The 15,892-nt window shown below is 37.4% G+C and overlaps 3 protein-coding genes across 4 annotated transcripts in view; 1 reads left to right on the top strand and 2 right to left on the bottom strand.

Moving 5' to 3' along the window:
• Window positions 1-1,395: 1,395 nt before the first annotated feature.
• On the top strand, window positions 1,396-4,451 carry LOC111441827 (BEL1-like homeodomain protein 1). Of its 2 annotated transcripts, none has more exons than XM_023078969.1 (5): window positions 1,396-1,570; window positions 1,975-2,833; window positions 2,913-3,286; window positions 3,385-3,445; window positions 3,534-4,451. In XM_023078969.1, exons 2-5 carry the CDS (start codon window positions 2,036-2,038, stop codon window positions 4,377-4,379), a joined length of 2,079 nt encoding a protein of 692 aa, XP_022934737.1. In that variant the 5' UTR covers window positions 1,396-1,570; window positions 1,975-2,035; the 3' UTR covers window positions 4,380-4,451. The 2 variants fall into 2 exon arrangements, with proteins under 2 accessions (XP_022934737.1, XP_022934738.1); XM_023078970.1 differs by lacking the exon at window positions 1,396-1,570 and adding an exon at window positions 1,615-1,705.
• A 1,253-nt stretch (window positions 4,452-5,704) lies between these two features.
• LOC111441744 (dof zinc finger protein DOF3.5) lies at window positions 5,705-6,442 on the bottom strand. Its single transcript, XM_023078841.1, has one exon. The coding sequence runs from the start codon at window positions 6,440-6,442 to the stop codon at window positions 5,705-5,707; it is 738 nt and encodes a 245-aa protein (XP_022934609.1).
• Window positions 6,443-8,285: 1,843 nt separating this feature from the next.
• Window positions 8,286-15,892, bottom strand: part of LOC111441566 — a 19,655-nt gene continuing 12,048 nt past the window's right edge. Inside the window, exons 18-28 of the mRNA XM_023078610.1 lie at window positions 15,060-15,275; window positions 14,812-14,967; window positions 14,312-14,365; window positions 13,995-14,209; window positions 13,825-13,894; window positions 12,191-12,507; window positions 11,450-11,636; window positions 9,984-11,372; window positions 9,119-9,892; window positions 8,957-9,028; window positions 8,286-8,539 (exon numbers count right to left, since the gene is read on the bottom strand). Coding sequence (XP_022934378.1) covers window positions 8,519-8,539; window positions 8,957-9,028; window positions 9,119-9,892; window positions 9,984-11,372; window positions 11,450-11,636; window positions 12,191-12,507; window positions 13,825-13,894; window positions 13,995-14,209; window positions 14,312-14,365; window positions 14,812-14,967; window positions 15,060-15,275 — 3,471 coding nt within the window. The 3' untranslated portion in view covers window positions 8,286-8,518. The remainder of the gene's footprint in view (window positions 8,540-8,956; window positions 9,029-9,118; window positions 9,893-9,983; window positions 11,373-11,449; window positions 11,637-12,190; window positions 12,508-13,824; window positions 13,895-13,994; window positions 14,210-14,311; window positions 14,366-14,811; window positions 14,968-15,059; window positions 15,276-15,892) is intronic.

The following is a 15,892-nucleotide window of genomic DNA, read 5'->3' as shown; positions in this document are numbered from 1 at the left end:
TGGGGGACAATAATATTGGTGTATGTACGGACACGAACATTAGATTTTAAGGACAGAAAATATAAAATAAATAACTTGTTAATATGAAAGTGATGCAATTGAAATATAGAAGAATAAGGGTTTTTGGAGAGGAATGAGTTGAATCATCGTTTATTCATCCATACCTTAATAATCATAATTAATTATTATAACATATCCATAATCTTCTTCTTCAGTTAATCTTCCATGGATAAGGCGTTACGATTTCCAATTATATCTATCTATGACAACGACTATATTATATATTTCATTCATAAATTTAGCCTATAGTTTGATTTGATTAATGAGATTAGGGTTAGGTGTATTTTGATATGGTTAAGTATTGAGTTAGTAGGGTTTTACTTTATTAAAGATGATTAGATGGTTTACAAATGGATAAAGTAATTAAATCTTGGGACAGTAAATTCTACTTCCGTAATCTTACAAAAACTTTTATTTTCTTTCATTTATTATTATTTTTTTTATGTGTGTGGGAAAGAAAAGAAACATTATAAATTACAAATATAGAAATAAATTTAAAATTATGAGAGTGTCAAATAGTCAATTATTGTTACCCGATAGATGGTGATAGAAGTTAAGATCTTATTATATCTTAATAACTCAAATACAATCATAAATAAAATTCCATTAATTACCCTTTCTCGTCTATTTTTTTTTTATTATTAAAAAACATGTCATTTTTAGATTTTTTATTTTAAACTTTTTCTCAAGATTTTTAAAACATATCTATCAAAAAGAGGTTCAATTAATTTTTTTTTTTAAAGAAATTATTTTGTATTTTTTCCCTAAGCATTAAAAGTGGGTGTTGTGGTGGTTGGCCCATTGTTTCTCTACAAGAAAATAGCAATAATAAATAGAAAAAAAGGAATAAAAAAAAAAGGAGATATTACGAAAAAGACAAGAAGATAATAAAGAAAGAAATGAAAGCAAAAGGGCCCTCCAAATAGAAAAAAAAAAACCCTAATTTGTGTTCTTCATCACCATCTTCTTCCTCTTTCTTTTTGTCTCTGCATTTTCTTTGCTCAAGAAATTAAAAACAAGCAGACATTTCCACCTCCTTCAACTCTCCATTCTGTATCTTACTTACATTAAAAACTAATATCTAATATTTTATTGTAATAATTGAATCCATTATTAACTAAAAAGGAAAAAAAAAAGAAGATATTTTCCCTCTCCTTTTCATTGTTGATAATGAATCAGAAATGGGGTTGGGTGCATCAAAGTGATAGGAAAAGGTTGAGTCAAATCAGAACTTCCCCTTCTTCTTCTTCTTCTTAAAATTAAAACTATCACATATATATAATGGATAATGAAGTGAAAAAAAAAGAAAAAAAAAGATGGGTATCTTTTTCTCAGCCTTTATATATATTGATTGATTGATTGCCCAATTCTGGTTCTTTTGTTGTGTGAGTGAGTTTATTTCTCCTTTTTGAGTTCTGGGTTTTTGAAAAAATTATGGCTTTCCTTTCCCATATTGCAGACTCATCCATGAATCACACGTGCTTTCTCAGATTTCCCATTATACTTTCAGGTATTAATAAATTCTCTCTCTTCTCTTTCTCTTTCTATATGTATGTGTGTGTGTGTGTGTGTATGTGTGAAGAAGCTTCTGTGTGCAGCTTTGTTTGTTGTTCAGAAAAGTTGTTTCTTTTTTGGGGTATTGAAGGTTGTGAAGCAATCTCTTTCATGGCGGATTCTGTTGTTTTCTTCTTCTTCGTCTTCTTTCCCTTTCTTTTTTGGTTTCCAAACAGTGTGTGTAAATATTTATTATATTTATTGGTGTCGGCATAGACACAAAAAGGAGAGAGAAAATTGAGTTTTGATTTCTTTTTGTGGTGATTTGAGTTAAATATGAATGAGGGATTGGATTGGATTGGATTGGATTGGATTGGATTGGATGTGAAGCTTAACTGACTAACGTACTCTCTTTTTCAGTGAACTAAATTCCTTACAAAAAGGATATCATATTTTTCTTCAAACGCTTCCATCCTCGGCGATGGGGACCTACCTTCATGCCAATTCTGATCACTTCCAGTCTCCTGATGCTGCCCTTCAAACCCTCGTTTTAAGGAACCCAACCTATGTCCAATTCTCCGACACTCCGCCGCCTCCTCCGCCTCCCTCGCACCCTAATCTCCTTTTCTTCAATTCCCCTGCTTCTGCCCCTGCTGCTCCTAATTCCTTCTCTATACAGCAATTCGTTGGAATCCCCACGTCCCAAGATGACAATTCCCATTCCTTGAACCCCCACCATGACATCTCCGCCTTGCACGGCTTTCTCCCCCGTGTTCAACACAATATTTGGAATTCAATTGACACTTCCACGGCGGCGCGTGATTCTTCACGCGCTCAGCAGGGTTTGTCGTTGAGTCTCTCTTCGCAACACCCTCCTGGTTTTGGGTCGAGAGATGTTGTTCAATCGCATACCCAGCAGGCGGTTTCTGGTGAGGAGACTCTGCGGATCTCTGGTGGATCGTCTTCTTCGGCTTCTGGTGTTACCAATGGCGTTGCTGGAATTCAGGGTGTTTTAATTAGCTCTAAGTATCTCAAGGCTGCGCAAGAACTTTTAGATGAGGTTGTCAATGTTAGCCAAAATGGAATTAAGAACGAATCGTCTCCCAGAAAGGGAAACAGACATCAAACTAAGATGAACGGAGATGCATCCGCTGCTACTGGAACTGCTGATGGTTCCTTAGAAGGTGAAGCCGACGGTAAACGCGCCGTCGAGCTCACCACCGCCGAGAGACAAGAAATTCAGATGAAGAAAGTAAAGCTTATTAGCATGCTTGATGAGGTCCACAACAAAAAATCCCAAAAAAAAAAGAATCCTTAATTTTTGTCTCTGTTTTTTTCAACTCTGTTCTTAATTTCAGGTGGAGCAGAGGTACAGACAGTACCACCACCAGATGCAGATAGTGATATCCACTTTCGAGCAGGCGGCCGGCGCCGGGTCGGCGAGAACCTACACGGCCCTTGCACTTCAAACGATCTCAAAGAAATTTCGCTGTTTAAAAGACGCCATCGCCGGCCAAATTCGAGCAGCCAGCAGGAGCTTGGGTGAAGAAGAATGCGTCGGAAAAAAAATGGAAGGTTCCCGGTTGAAATTCGTCGATCACCATCTCCGGCAACAGCGGGCTCTGCAACAATTGGGTATGATCCAACACAATGCTTGGAGACCCCAGAGAGGCTTACCGGAGCGCTCTGTTTCGATTCTTCGCGCTTGGCTTTTCGAACACTTCCTCCACCCGTAAGTTCCGATCTTTTTTTTGTTTTTCTCTGAAATTCTCCCAAAACCCGTTTGAAAATTTCATATAATCTCAATTGGATTGTTCGAATTCGTTTCAGTTACCCTAAGGATTCGGATAAACACATGCTCGCTAAGCAAACAGGGCTCACCCGAAGCCAGGTCAGTTTGAAATTCCGATCAAAATTCAGAACTCAAAATCCATTGAATATTGTGTTTCAATCATCAAATTGAGCTCAAAAAAATGCAGGTTTCGAATTGGTTCATAAACGCGAGAGTTCGGCTATGGAAGCCAATGGTGGAAGAGATGTACATGGAGGAAATCAAGGAGCAAGAACAGAACGGAGGTGGATCGACACCGGCGACGGTGGGGGAAAGAAACAACGAAGATTCAGTTTCAAAGTCCATGGAGACAAAAAGCCCCAATTCAAAACAAGAGAATTCCCCGAACCAAAACGTTCATCCTTCAGTTTCAATTTCAAATTCCTCCGGGGGAAATGTCCGAAACCCATCTGGGTTTACACTAATTGGAACCTCATCGGAGCTGGATGGAATCACTCAAAGAAGCCCCAAGAAACAGAGAGGCCCCGAAATCCTCCATTCCTCAGACAACAGCGTGGCATTCATAAACATGGACATCAAACCCCGAGAAGAAGGAGAAGGACAGAATCAACAGAATCAGAACCAAAATCACGATGTACCAATGAAATTCGACGAGGAGAGACAAAACAGAGATGGGTATTCATTTCTAGGCCAACCCCATTTCAACCTCGGCGGATTCGGGCAATACCCAATAGGGGAAATGGCGAGATTCGAGGCGGATGAGTTCACTCCAAGATTCTCCGGCAACAATGGCGTGTCTTTGACTCTAGGGCTTCCCCATTGCGAAAATCTGTCCTTAAACGCAGCAACCCACCAAAGGTTCCTCCCAAATCAGAGCATCCAATTAGGAAGAAGAACAGAAATTGGAAAAGCCGCCGATTATTCCGCCATGAACGCCTCCACAACAGCGCACTCCTCCGCCGCCTTTGATACCATGAACATCCAAAATGGAAAACGTTTCGCCGCCCAGTTACTGCCGGACTTCGTGGCCTAAACCCAAAATTTCAAATTCACTCTGCAGATTGGGGGCAGAGATTGTTGAAAGGTACTATTGTAAAAAAAAAAAGAAAAAAAAAGGAATTTACTAGTATAGTTTTTGGTTTTTGGTTTTACAGTTTTGAATAGAATCATAAATTGCAGTGAGTGGGTTAATTAGACATTAGGGTACATGAGTATATATATTTTTGGGGATTCTATATTTGTTTTCTTCAATGGGTTTAGATGGATTGTTATGATTAGATGAGTAATGTATAATGGATTATATAATGTATAATATAATATAAATTATATGAATATTGATTTAATATATTTATTTATGTATTGTGTTTAATTATATTTATATATATATAATCATAAATCAAAAAATGGAAGAAGAAATTGAAGTCACCCACTACTTCCTCTACCCATCACCCTCCAAATCAACAACTGACCCTATTACCGATTTTGGATGATGAAAGTCCCACATCGACTAATTTAGAGAATGATCATCGGTTTATAATCAAAGAATACTATGCCTTTTGGGTAGCAGCTCCCCACAGCCAATTTCTCGAGTCCTTGACCAATGTCATGAAACAGGACACCCACGAGTCGTCCCGAGCCTATGCGGTCTTGCTTTTGAAATCCATGGTCGAAATTGCCGACCCAATTGAACTAAACTTCATGGCATCCGATTTTTTCGTGCAAATTGTTGAGAGTTTGAAGGATTGGAAATCCCAGCAGAGCTTCAAAGCAGCACTGGGGATTTCAATTGCAGTATGTCCGTAGGGTAGATACAGAGTAAAGGCGGTGGAGGCCGGTGGCGTTGGGGTTCTGGTAGAGATTCTACTGGCAGCGCCAGAGAAGGGTCTGCGAGATGGCAGGGCGGCACTGCTGGCACACGGCGGAGGGATGGCGGTGGTTTCGAAGAAGATGAAGGAGAAGGCCAGAGAGATTCTGAGGATGCACGCTCGTGTATGATATTCGTATCAATATCATTATGTCTATTTGATGTTTGCACTAAATATTTATTCCATAAGCAAAGATGGGATAATGTAATGTTTTTTTTTTTTTTGTATACATGAACCAAGTACAATAAGTCACATATACATATATATATATATATACATATATATATATATATACATATATATATATATATACATATATATATATATATATATATATATATATATATATATATATATATATATATATATATATATATATATATATATATATATATATATATATATATATATATATTTATATATGTATGGAAGTTCATACACAAAAATACTTTGGAAAAAATATGATAGATTATTATGTATATATGTATATTTGTTAAGCCCTTGAGAATGTTTCATAATTTGATAAATCAATAGGGCTCCAATTACCACCAAGCAAAGTTGGATCTTGAGTTTCCATTCCAAACACTTCCACTCGTGTTGGTTGCAAATGATGATGATTCATTATCATAGGGTTTGCCCAACTTCCCACCATCTCCTCCCCCGGTAACGGCGGCAATTGAAGCTCACGCGCCGCCAATTCAATGTTATCCACTTGATTCTCACTATTCTCCTCTAACCCAAAGCAACCGGGCACTTGATACTCATTGCCTCCCAACCCACATTCCTGCATGGAAAACTCACACAAATTGCCACTCTCACCGGCTGCATTCGACGTGGTACTATCCGCCGGGATAGTCCCGGGTGTTGTCAGCTTCTGGTTCACAAAATTGGCGTAGACGACCGCCAAATCGATGACGGGAGACACGTCTGGATCGGGGAGACGGTGATTGTGGTGGAGGGAGCTGGTACCATTGGTGTGGTGAAATTTAGGGTTTGAGGGAGATGGAGATAGTGTTAAGGGCTTGGCTGGTCGTCGGTGCCTCCGACAGCCACCACCGATGGGGACGTTACGGAGGGAACCGCCTTTGGTCCAGTAGCGACGACAGCCTTTGCAGAAGTAGCGAGGTTGGGTGAGGCTGTAATTGTTGTAATAACAAAACTTAGTGTTGGAAGAGCCACATCTTGGACAATTGGGTGATATTTCCACCATTGGCTTCCATCCCCTATCCATTTCCAATGGGATTTTAAGAGAAAACCCAGATGGGGATTGGCATTTAACAAAGCTTTATAAATTTATCTCTAAAAAAGATGAAATTTTTGTGATGGGGTTTTGAAGAAGACACCTTGGGAATGTGTTTTCTCAAGGAGCACATGAGGAAACAGGAGGGATTATGCCACTCACCCGAAGCCTAAGACGACGTGTCGGTGTTTTGCTTACGTGGCACAACAGGATTGGTGGGTATGAGGGTAAATTGGGAAGCAAAAGCCTCGAGAAAACCTACGTTTAGGGCTTGCTTTATGTTATCAAGAGAAGGCCACATGGTTTGTTTTTTTTCTTTCCTTTTTTTTAATCAAATTGAGAAATTAGGCAATCCAATCCCTTGAGATTCTTACAAATTTTTTTTCCATAAATTTCCAAACATTTTCTGAATTATGATTTTGCGAATCATGCGTTATTTTATTATGTTTTAGAATATGATTTTCCCGACCCTTATAAATAATTACAATGTTCTTAGTATTCCCAACCTTATAATTTTAAAATGTGTATTTTTAGCTATTCCATCACAAACTAATTCAAACTGATTTATGGTTTTTTTTTTTTTAACAAAATAATAGAAAAGGAAAAAAAATAGAATTTTTTTAATATTACCGTAATATGCAAAAAGTTTCATACCACTTCAATTTATTAGCCGTTAGAACATAAACGTGTTATAACATAAACGTTTAAGAATAGTATGAAAGTCATGAATGAAATAAAATAACTTTTCATTCTACCTTTGTTTATTGTATATCATAAAATGTACCATGGTTGTGGTAAAAAAATAATTCAAAGAAAAAGTAATCAGAAAAAAGAGTTATGAGGTGTAACAACCCATGCTCAAGATTCAAAATCTGAATTAGACACATGATGACCACGACATGGTCATGTTATTTACTCATCGCTTTTTAAAAGCAAAGACTATCTTCTACAGATCAATACTCTAGCATACTTTGTTCTTACTTACATGCCATCCCAGAATTGTTTTAAGGAAGGTACACATTGTTGGCACGAGTAGTAACTTTTAATTCTTTTTAGCTTTTTTAGCTATCTATTTTTATGATCACTCTCATTCGGATATGATCATGATTCATTCATATACCCCACGTTTATTAAGATATTGTGTGAAAAAAAATTAGTTGGTAAGAAATGCATGCAAGGATAGGTGCTAATTCCATTGATGGATTCTTTATGATAATAAAATTTGTAACGTAAACACATAAAATAGGATAATTAATAAAGAAAGAAAGGATCTCTTGGATCATGGGCTTCTCGGATCACGCAAAATGGAGTATTGATATTTAATTCCAGCTCGTGCACCCAATGATATTGCAACACGTAATCCACTGGAAACTATAAGAAGGGAAAAAGAAGCAGCATAAAACTAATATATGTGCATTCAGACTAAAGAAGACTATGAATCTGATTTTTTAGTACAATGTCTTTTTTCATGCCTAAAAGTAAACATTATGTTCTTTAATATCCTTAAATATAACAAATAAATGTTTTAATTTTGTACTTAAAGATTATAAAACTGAACCAAATCCATATATAATAGTTCAAACGAAATTAAATAATAAAATGTTAAAGGAAACACACGTCTTAAAATTTGATTTCAATGTGTATCTTGAACTTTACTAATTTTTGGAGATTCTTAAATGATTTCCAAACGATATTCCTATTGCAATCTTTCAAAGATAATATAGTAATATCAGTTGGGCATATGATCATATTTAAATGCGCCTAAAATCGATTTTGAATAAACCAAAAGTTAAAGATAAAAAAGAGCAGTGATAGTAGCACTACGCAACGAAAATAGTGTAAAATTCATGAATTAAACAAAAGAATTGTTCGTAGTTACATAAAAGACTGATGGATAATGATAATACATAATTGTTATTTACTACAAAACTCATTGGTAATGGTACATACAGGCCACTCTTCTTTTCTTCTCTTCTCGTCTCTTCTCTTCTTGGGCAGGCTAATCAAGACTCAGCGCCGCTATAAAGTACAAAGGAGGCGTCCCATCTATTCTACAATCGTAGGCTACTATCGTTGACCCAGTCTCTCCTGTTACCAAGAAAAGAATCAAAGATTTAGTCATCAGAATCACCACCTATCACTAACCTTTTTTAAGGTCTTAGTTCATTAACATTTTTAGTTTTTAAGTTTTTGAAATGCTATAGTTTTCACTTACTTTAAGAAACGTTTGAAAATATTGGTGGTATGTGGAAGACAAAATCAATTTAAGGTAGAAATAGTGTTTATAAGCTTAATTTTCAAAAACCAAAACAATAGAAACCTGTGTAATTTACTTTCTACAAAGACTAGCACAGAGTAGTAGCAAGCAAGCAGCTACAGCCACAGCATAAATTCAAGGAGCGAAAATGTATTTATGTCACCGTCAACTTTCTTCAAATACTTGTGCATGCCAATCTCAAACATTTGTTCAACCTATCATTTTGCATAATGGAGGCATTAAATTACCTGAAGCATCTGCATCAACTTAGGGTGCTGTTCCAAAAGCTGACACAGTTTTTCCCGATCACTCAACAATGACTGCGTTGGAAAAGAAGGGGTTCACTAATTTCAATGGAAAGGAGAGAACTCATTGAAGAAGTCTTGATGAGAAGTAACAAAAATGGTTACCTGAATGGCTTCTGGAGACTTGAAGTACTCATGCAATGACATTGCTGAATCCTGCTGTTGCTGGGATGCGGTTGCGGCATCCCCAGGCTGATGTATAGCTTGATGTTGAGGATGTTCAAATTGTTGCTGAGGTGGAGCATGTGATAACCCTACTGGTTGTGATTGGTAGAATTGAGGAGAAACTCTTGGCTGTTGTAGCATTTGTAATTGATGCATTTGCATTTGAACCGAGCCTTGCATTGATACCACCTGTTCTGGTTGTTGTGAAGCTATGATGGGTGGCCTAAGATGCTGAGGGGGCGGCTGAGGAGGTCGAGGAAGCTGTGGAGGTTGCAGGGGCTGTAACTGAGGCAGAGAATGCATTGAAGGCATGGAAGATGGAGGAATAGCTAAATTCGGCAAAATACTTGACGAGCTTTCATTCTGTTGCTGAGTTGAAATGCCCCCATAGAGATTTACAGGCATCGAAGGCCTACTAAAGACCAAGTGTGGAAGTGCCGGGAGAGAATTAGAAGCTAGCATGACCCCAGAAGCAGATACTCCACCTAAACGTGTGTCTGTTGAACTTGCAGTAGGGTTCTGAGGAACCTCTGTCATCCCAACATTCTCCATGTTGTAAGCTGGCGTGCTTGGAAGAGGAATTTTACTTGATGATAAATTATGTGGGCTGGACGAAAGAGGTGGTGGTGTTGGAGGAAGGGGTGGGGGTGGCCTGACAGATCCACTGGAAAATGATGCTGAACTATTGTATCCAGATGGATAATCCGAAGGGCCCTGCAAAAGCAAAATAAAGAAATAAGTTGCAGACAATGACAACCAGCAGAGAAATATGCTGCAGAAGATTCAACTAGACGTTGTTTCTTACATGGAACGTCGTTGAATATCTTTGTTGAGCGTCTGTTACAAAGTTGGAAAATGGGGAAGACTGACTGGAAGGCAGATCAGATGGTTGAGATATTGCAGATGTAACTGTTGGTGGTGGAGGCACTGGAGGTAGTGGGGGTTGATTTGGAAAAAACCTCTGCTCATAGAACCCTTGAGATCCTATGGATGGTGGTCCACTACCAAGATGCTGAGGACTATTTTTGAATAAGTAATTCTGTGTATTTACCCTAGGCTCAGCTACGAACTTTGAAGGTGGCGTGGTTGCATTGTTATATGACGAGTTAACTGTAGCGGAAGTGTCAACCCCACCACCTGCACTTCTAACAGGAATAGCATTCTTCCCATCATCGGGATGCTCAAAGTACTTCTTACCCGAGGACACACTGGATTCACGGGCCAACGGAAATTGTGGACGTGAAACAGACATCCTAGAAGAAAATTCACTTTGAGTGTTTTCATCGACATTAGACACGGCCGGCCCACCCATGGGAGAAAACTGGCTCGTATCATTACCATTACTTTCTGTCTCTTCAACAATTGAACGAGGAGAACCTTGTTCAACCAACATGGGATCAGATTGCTGTAGAGTATTATCCAGGTGAGGAAAGGGTAATTTGTCATCAGGATCTGAGTCCTCACCATCAAATACAATATCAATCCCCTGAAGATCATCATCAAGGTCAGTCTTTAATTGCTTAGGTTTGCTTAACTTCTCCAAATCCGTGTCATTTGCAGGAACCCCACCCTTCACTTGTGATGCAGCCTCCCCAACCACAGCTACGACAGGATTCTGGCGTTCCCTTTGCCTGGCCATAAACTCATCCACATGTATCGATGGAGGTCTCCCACTGGAAGATCCTACCCGTTGAATGGAAATTACATTAGAATTAATAGCCCCATCAACATTTCGTTCTCTCGCAACATAATCATCAACATGCATGGAAGGAGGCCTGCTGGTATTTGGTTTTCGCTGCCGAAAGGTATCTCTACGTGATGGAAGTGAAGGGGTGGTAGATATCCCTGGTCCACGTGCAAATGTGTTCTGGGAAGAGATTTCAGCTGGGGAGTTCTCTCCTCTAGCACGCCTAGCCTGCCCATCCATTGTTGACATTTTTCTTTTCGCAGGAACAGCATTAAGTCTGTAGGGTAATATTTCTGGACATTCCCACATAAATTTGTCCCCAAGACCTAGAAGAAGATTGTCCTCTACACTTCCTATGCTGTCATCACCAAGCTGGGAAAGCTTCAGAGAATCTAATATGTTACTTGGTATCAAGGAAGCGTCCTCGTGTAGAGTAATATCTTCAACATTAACTGAACCAGTAGGCTTCTCTAACAATAATAATAATGATTCTGCAGTCTCTAAAATCTGCAATTCATGCCAAGATCGTGAACTTTAACTTTAATTTCAGAGGAAAATAAAGTGTGATTCCAAATATTTTATACCTGATTTATAGAAGCCGGAATGTTGGAATCTTCTGGATAATCACCAAGTCCCAATTTTAATTTAAAAACATCAATCATTTCTTGTATATAACCTATAACATCTTTGGGAGAAGAATCATTTACGCCTTCTGCAGCATCAGGAAGGCCATAGAGAAATTTCACTTCTCCAATCCTGTCCAAGACCAAACTACACAACAGAAAACGGTAAGCTTACCAATTGCATCCGCCAAACACAAAAATTGCCTCAGAAAGGGATAATTGGTTTCCAAAAAATAATCGCATTTATTTCTAAATTTGAAACATAAGTTAACATTTTCAAGGCTGGTAAAGAGATCCACCATCTACAAAGATAACCTTAAGGAAAAAAGAGATGTTCTGTTCTTTACTTTCAGGGGGTAAAACAATTTTTCATGGAATTCCAACGACACCATTTGGTCCTCTAAACCCACCACTACCAATTCTTAGAAAAGTGAGCCAGCAGCTCAAAGACGAGATACATTCATTTTCTCAAGGGCATACGTGTTTATAGGCCAACAATCAACCAAATGTGTTTTAACTCTCTGGTACAAGGAAGGAATTACAGTGTAATAATTCTTAAGCAGGAGATTTCTAGTACTATGGACAACTACTACAAGGTCATAAAATAAAGATAAACGTGAGAATCATAAAATATATTGAGACAATCAGCGTACATGACTTCCACTTATACACACCAACAAATAGATCAAGAAGAAACCTAACCTTGACCCATCCAAGCAGAAGCTTAATGATCCTGAAGATAGTGCATCAACTGCCTGAATTGCATACGTCGGTATGTAATCATTTGAATCAATTGATATTAATAACTTTTTCCAGCAACAGAGCAGAGGAGGATTCATCCTCCAACTTGATACATTAAAAGAACAGTCACTACCCTTTTTATGTCCTTGAGATTCCCGCTCGTCAACATTATGAATATCAATCAAAATAGATGCTAAAGCAGTTTGCCCTTCACTACAAGATCCCAAAGCTCTGAATGCTGCAAGACAAGCAACTAATTCTTTTCCAACAGGCAGGACCTATGAATCAAGACATGCTAATTAATCAAAAAGAAAAAGTAGGAAACTTCATTCTCCTACATGATGTAGCTTTTGATAACACGAGAAGACATGGGAAGTCAATCAACAAGAAGCACTTTATCAAATAAGATGAAATTCTCGTTCATATTTGAGGACTGGTATCTAAACTATTAACATTTATTTAAAACCACGCTTTCATCCATACAAATGAACGATATACAATGGCATACAAAAAAACCAAACCCAAAAGAAAAGGAATGGGTCCGACACTAACAACATAAACAGACTCCAATTTAAAAGAACAAGAGTAAGTTCATTATTACATAACCGACGCCCATAAGGAGGCATCAAATCACCATTCCCCAAACATCATCACTTGTTCTCTTAATGTCTCTAAAAATGTTATTATTCCTCACGCTCCAAATGTCCCAGAAAATAGCAAAAAGATTCCCAACTCAAAAAATAGCGAGCAAATTGACAGTCCCAAAAAAGATGATCAAGATCCTCCTCATGCTTTCTACATAGAATGCACCATTGTGGGAACAAAACTAGGGAAAAGTATCTTTGAATGCGATCCAAGGTGTTATACTCTCCCATATAAAATTTACCTCGCAAAAATCTTGTACTTTTTTGAAATTTCAATCTTCCCGATAGAGCCAAAAATATGGTCAACGAGGAGAGGGGGAAGAAAATAGAATATGAAAGAAGGAATGATAAGAGAAACTCTTGGATGGATCCAGGGCTCAAAACCTAACATTCATTCTCCTTGGACCAAAAAATTTTATTAAACAAGAGAGAAGATCTGCCACATCTACCACCCCTCTATCCATCGAAGGTCTTTTTGAAAACCCAAAGAGGAAGAAGGATCTGAGGAAGGTAGCACAAAAGCTATCAGATATAGTCACTTGCCAGAGAGACAGTACAACTGCAGAAAAGAAGTACAAAGAGGCTCCTCCCCTCTACTGTAAAATCAAAGGACTACTACTTCAAATATAGTATATACAAGAGAGTTATAAATAAGCCTTTCAACTGAGGCAAATAGATTTTAAAGGTAGTTATAGAAGACCTAAACATAAGACAACAAGAAATAGCAAACAGAACACGTGATCTTTAGCATCCAATAGTAACAGTTGACAACAAAAAGAAATAAACCCAAGCCTTGGTTGACACAAGGGTATTTTACCATTTGATAACAATTATGAACATGAAAAATAGGTCATGGTAAGATTGAATCCATCATATATATCGAAATTCAGAAGCTCTCATCATGAACAAAACGAAGCCTATGATTAAATTACTGCAGGAACAAGAATTTACCTGACAGAACAGTAGAATACAGTGTAGAATCAATGAATAATCTTCTGCACTTAATGATCCAAAATGATGCCTATAACCAAATAAAATCAGCATATACGTTATTGTGAACTTGCCTTAGAAAGAAGTAAAATAAACAATGTATTAAATTAGCATACAAACAATTTACTTACAAATTGTGTTTTCCAATGTGCTTAAGAGATGGCATAGAGTAGCAAAGTAGTGAGAACGACTTGAAAACAGGGAGACACCAGTTGTGAAAAGAAAAGCCACATTTGGCAGAAAATCTGCACCCAGGAACCAGCTTTTCATCCGTATCTAAGTCATCCAAACATCTATGTGATACTTCAATTAGCAACTGGATAGCACCCTCATTCAACAATAGAGCCTGACCAAGAATTAGTAAACGTAAGAAAACCTTTAACTGATATTGAAACCCTTTTATCTCAAAAGAGCGAGAAAGTTACACCACTTGGGAAAACTGTATTACCTTGGCACGAGGATGCTCTAATAAGCTTGCAAAAAAATCAAGGTACCTACATATCTGCAAAGAAAATGACATGGACATGGTGCACATTTAACAGGGTGAACAATTAGAACAATTGACTTTAAAAAAAATCAAGATACCAAGATAAGATACAATGATTTTCAATAATCATTCAAACTAAGTAACACAGTAACAAAAACGAACTCACTTAACAGAATCACACTGACGCATAATGTGTAGGAAGTATTCTACGCATGCATGCATATGCGAATGTTTAATATCTGAAATTGCATGTGTACGGATATACATATTTGTGAGTGTGTGTGTGTGTGTGCAATGCTAACCATCTCGTTTAATAAATATATAACATGTGCCCAACAAGTGCAGCAGTGTCCAATATATGTTTCAAACAAGCAGGTTAAAAACTAAAGGGCATACATCTGCATCAATGAATCTAAATGCAAATATGGATGAAAGACTCATGGAATTATAGAAGTATTTACTTTGTAAGCATCTATGTCTGAAAGAGAAGATAAGTCAGAAACCCGAGCACGGATCCACAAAAATATTGGTCGTAGAAGAAAAGAAGCACTGTCAGCTTTGTGACAACAAAGGCGAATTATAAATATCCGAAGCATATCTTGGATGACCACCAATGTCTGTTGAAATGAAACAGAAGTAATAATCAAGAGAACATTTCCAGAACATATACACAAAAAAATGAACTTGATATACGAAAGAAACCACTCACCGAAATGGCATAATGTTGGACAACTTGGGAAATCTTCTCAAGCTGTAGCGACAGTTGACCCAACAGTTTCTCTTGATGGCCGGACTCCAAATACCAATTGATCTCATCCTCCATTTGAGGTCCCAATAGTGTCCTGATGCCAAGTTTTTTAACGGCACTCAACAAAGGCATACCATTCTTCCAAAGCCAGATTCCTTCATCAGGAAATAAATCGTTCTAGCACCATAACAATGATAGTTCAAGAGTTAGGATAAATTAAAAGCTGCAAATGGGCATTTAAAATATTGATGCAAACAAAAAGCTTCTTTCTTGCATAAAAAAACAAGAAAAAAAATCTTTATGATAGAAGTTCATAATTTTGATAGCACCAGCATACGTATCAGGCAATATCCAGGCAAGAGCTTTCATTTTTCCTCTGTAGATCACTTGTTTATAATTGATGATGCAACATAGCTCTATATCAATTTTTATAATTGAATAAGTTATAATAATGATAGTTTCTCTTTTTACCCTTGTATTCAAAATCTTCGAACCTCTTGTGTTCTAAAATCCTTGAGAGAATTTTCTGGAGAGGAGCGAGCTTGAAGGGTCCGGGAACCCATTTGGTGGAATTTTGCATCCCTTTTATTCAAACAATAATTTTGAGACAGGTTAAGATTTTTTGCATTCTTTGAAAGTCTTTTCAATGAATTCAGAGTATTCTTTCTTTTACCACTTCCAATACAATTAATTTTTTTAATCATTATTACTATTTTGTTCCTTACATATTCCTTTTGTTTTCTTCTCTTTTTTTTTTTTTTTTTTTTTTTTTTTTTTTTTTTTTTTTTTTTTTT

Source organism: Cucurbita moschata, unplaced genomic scaffold, assembly GCF_002738365.1.
Source record: "Cucurbita moschata cultivar Rifu unplaced genomic scaffold, Cmos_1.0 Cmo_Scf00004, whole genome shotgun sequence".
Classification (NCBI taxonomy): Eukaryota; Viridiplantae; Streptophyta; class Magnoliopsida; order Cucurbitales; family Cucurbitaceae; genus Cucurbita; species Cucurbita moschata.
The sequence above is the reverse complement of the archived record's forward strand: the minus strand, read 5'-3'. Positions and strand labels throughout refer to the sequence as shown.